A 3,518-nucleotide genomic window follows, 5' to 3' on the forward strand; every position below is an offset into this window, starting at 1 on the left:
GATTTTTTTTTTTTTTTTTTTTTTAAGGAAGACAACTTCTACAGTAGTTTTAAGTCTTCAAACCCTAATAGATCATAAAGCCACCCTCTCACCAGAGAGCGAAGCTGACTGGAAACTCAAAGAACTCATCCCTGAAGAGGATATTCACAACAACAAAAAATTTCCAACACTGCTGAAAAATGTATCTATTATGGATAGAAAAAATAATTTTCACATTGTAGAAGTCCTGGAGACTAGTAGTGCAAAGATATGAATTACTGGCAAATTGGTCTTCAATAAACAAAGACAGACTTCCGTTTTACTCTGCTTCCACAGTAGCACAAGGACAGGAAAGATAATGACCAGGTATGAATGTCACTCCCAACAACTTCATCTTGAGGTTTGAGTGGAGGGTCAAAGCCCTTAGGCATGCAGAAGGATGGAAGAAAGGAGGGGAAAAAAGCATAAAAATAAGAGAAAACAATAGAAAAATACTTCGGTTTGTATAACAAACTATATTTAAGGAGGGTCAGGGGAGGCACACAAAAGGGAACAGAAGTCCATGAGTGTACATTCCAGAATTTCCATGCTCTCTACGTCCTCCGATTTCACTCTTCTTTTCAACTACTATATCCTATATACCTTTTCTTCCTATTTCACAACAAAGCTGTTCTGGGACAGAAAGTGATTTTTTCATTGTTAACAAAGAAAGCCTCTATGACAGCATTAGGTGGCAATTACTAACCAGCGCTTCACTATGTTATGTGTATTCAAATAAGAAGCTGAACTGGCAGTCAAACAAAAATGTGAAAATAAGTGATGATCTCAACTTTGCTTTGCAAATCCACCTCACCTTAAAGGGAGGAGGCTTACTTCCTATGTTTTGCTAACGTAACTATAGTAAGCCTGTTATCATACATTCAATTCCGCTGTACAGAAACGTTAAGAGGTAAATTCCCCACAGTAGTTCATTTGCAGTTTTCAAAGTCCAAAGTACAAATTATGATCTATTACGCTTCCTCTGATCACACTTAGAAATTTGGACACAGTAGGATCCTAAATGCACATTAGTAATTTCTAACTTACAAGATGCAAGTTAAACAAATCATTGACCTCAAATTCTGACTCTGTATTGACACAGACAATCGATTGTATTGACATCAATCACAAGAAAACGCCCACGCAAACTGGGTCTTACCTTATCCTTTTCATGGGGAAGGAGACACACTGGAGGGAGACAGGAAAGAGACTCAAAACTCTCCTTCCCATCAGCATTAGTGGTTGCTTTAGTGTTGAGTTGGTACAGAGGTCCATCTTTAAGGAGCCTACCATGGCCAACAGCACGTTTGACAGCTAATCGTAATTGCTGGTGAAAAATGGAGGCAGCACTACCTCCAAATAATGCAGACACATCTTTCTGACCTTTCAGAAAGCGCTCGATGTTCTTCAAGGATGAGCCACTAGACTCAGCCAAGCCCTCAATTGCCCGTTTGATAAGTTTATTCCAGTCCACGTTTGGTTTACCATCCAACTTGCCATGGTTCCGAGGCTTCGGAAGTGCTATTCTCCCAGGATTATCAGGATCCTTGTAGGAGTTGAGACCCTTGTTGGAGACTTTTAAAATAGTTCCATCTTTAACACTCAACTCTAACTGTTCCAGAACAGTTTTGCGGTCCAAACCGTGTGAAGACGACACTGCATTGCATATCCTCTCCTCCGAAGGACGCTGTTTTTGCTTCTTTACCTTTTTGATTGCCTCCAAAATCCACTCTGTATACAGCGGGTTGGCGAGTTTTACCATGGTGAAGAATTCTGTATATCCATAGAGTCGTTATCCTTTATCCCGATGCTGAAAAAGTTTCACACGATGAGAAAACAGATTCTCGAATGATGGGAACCAGCTAACCATAGCATACACGTTTTCTGTTCTGAATCACTCCTCCTTTCTCAAACATTATTTGTTTTCACACTGAAGAGAGGAAAGCAAAACAATTAGAAATTTCCTCATTGTTTGCAATAAATCCCGTAACAGCTTCAGAGAAGGTTTTTCCACAAAGGTATAAAGACTTCAGCATATCTCACCTCAGCTTCTGGTCTGCACACTCACAATCAGAAGAACTGTAACATTAGGCCTGGAAGAAAAGAAGGAGAGAGACATTTCCAAAGAACAGTTAGAAAAAAAAAGAAAAAAGAAATTAGGAGCCAACATTAATTCATTAAACACACAGCAGAGTTTTAATCCACTACTACAGTTCCGAAACACTGAAGTAACACTTAAGGTTTTATCTTCACTACTAATAAAAGCATGCTTTAACACTGAAATAACCCCATACAACCTAGAGAAAAAAGTGTGTCCTTTTTATTTCAATCCATAAATCAATATAAATTCTATACCAAGTTTTATATCATTGCTGAGCACAACCTAAATTAACATAAAAAAACGCGGGGGGGGGGGGGTGGAGCCCACAAAAAAGATCTTAAAAAAGCAGCAGCTCTCTTCATTTTTGCACATGGAAGACGCTACCTGAAACTTCAACAGAAAGCAGTAGGAATAGCCAAGAGTCTTGAGCAAACAGCAAGAAACTTTCAGAGGTCTTCCAGGACCGTAATCATAGGTCTGATTCCCTCCTGCTAAGAAAAGCTATGACAGTTGTTCCACCAAGGAAAAAAGTGAAGAAATGCAGCTGGAGATTGTAATTAAATGTTCCACTTTCAGAGACCATAGAAAAGAAGAATACAACATTATAATCTTCAATATAGATGAGGCACACTGAAAACACTTGAGGACAAAGTAACAGGTGACCATACACAATGAAGAAGGAATGCTTATGACACTGCTAATTAAAGATGCAGATGGAAGGATACGAGGCTCTACTTCGCAGCCTTTAGTTGTCTTTAACAAAGACTTTTTCTAAATGTGATAACAGTACGTTGTGCTGAAGTTCTACTGCAAAAGTACACTAACTGAGAAGGATTTATAAACTGTTTATTACAAGGAATAACGATTTTCTGCAAGAGGAGTTTTAGTCACAAGCTAGTCGTCAACACAGTTCTCCCATTCTGCTTTCTAGTAAGTACTGAAGAATGTATCAACACACAGAACACATTTGCATACAGACAGCAGACTCAATCGCACAGCTCCATACAGCCAGTACTGGAAAGATTCAGAACTACTGTTTAGACCAGAAAGGATGCAGTGCTTGCCTAGAGTTCTTTTACCCCGCGAACAACAGATGTAAAGGGAAACATGGTCCCCAAGACCTGCCTGCCTGGCAAAGCGAAGCTGCGCTCCTGGAGTGCCACAGCACGCCACGATTCCGGGGCCAAGGAGGACGCAGTGCTCTGTCCCCAGCAGGGCTCCCTGCGCAGGACGTTACGTAACCGCCCGGCCAGGCTGGGGCGATACCGGGACGGTCCCAACGCCGGGTCGCTCACTCGCTCGCTATCTGCGTGACAAGCGGCCCCTGCACCTGCTACCGCTCATCCCCATCCCTATCCCGGACAGGCCCTGCACACGGCGCCCCGAGGGGCGCGCTGCC

The 3,518-nt window shown here is 41.6% G+C and overlaps 1 protein-coding gene across 2 annotated transcripts in view; it reads right to left on the bottom strand.

Moving 5' to 3' along the window:
• The window catches only part of KAT6A (lysine acetyltransferase 6A), a 49,594-nt gene extending 47,058 nt beyond the window's left edge, over nucleotides 1-2,536 (bottom strand). Inside the window, exons 1-3 of one of the 2 annotated variants that reach the window (XM_009278408.2) lie at nucleotides 2,504-2,536; nucleotides 2,062-2,111; nucleotides 1,178-1,948 (exon numbers count right to left, since the gene is read on the bottom strand). In XM_009278408.2, coding sequence (XP_009276683.1) covers nucleotides 1,178-1,780 — 603 coding nt within the window. In that variant the 5' untranslated portion in view covers nucleotides 1,781-1,948; nucleotides 2,062-2,111; nucleotides 2,504-2,536. Of the gene's footprint in view, nucleotides 1-1,177; nucleotides 1,949-2,061; nucleotides 2,112-2,503 lie in introns of those variants that run through there. The other variant, XM_019472691.1, reaches the window with a different exon arrangement.
• Nucleotides 2,537-3,518: the final 982 nt, after the last annotated feature.

Source organism: Aptenodytes forsteri, unplaced genomic scaffold (genome assembly GCF_000699145.1).
Source record: "Aptenodytes forsteri isolate BGI_AS27 unplaced genomic scaffold, ASM69914v1 Scaffold298, whole genome shotgun sequence".
Taxonomy (NCBI): domain Eukaryota; kingdom Metazoa; phylum Chordata; class Aves; order Sphenisciformes; family Spheniscidae; genus Aptenodytes; species Aptenodytes forsteri.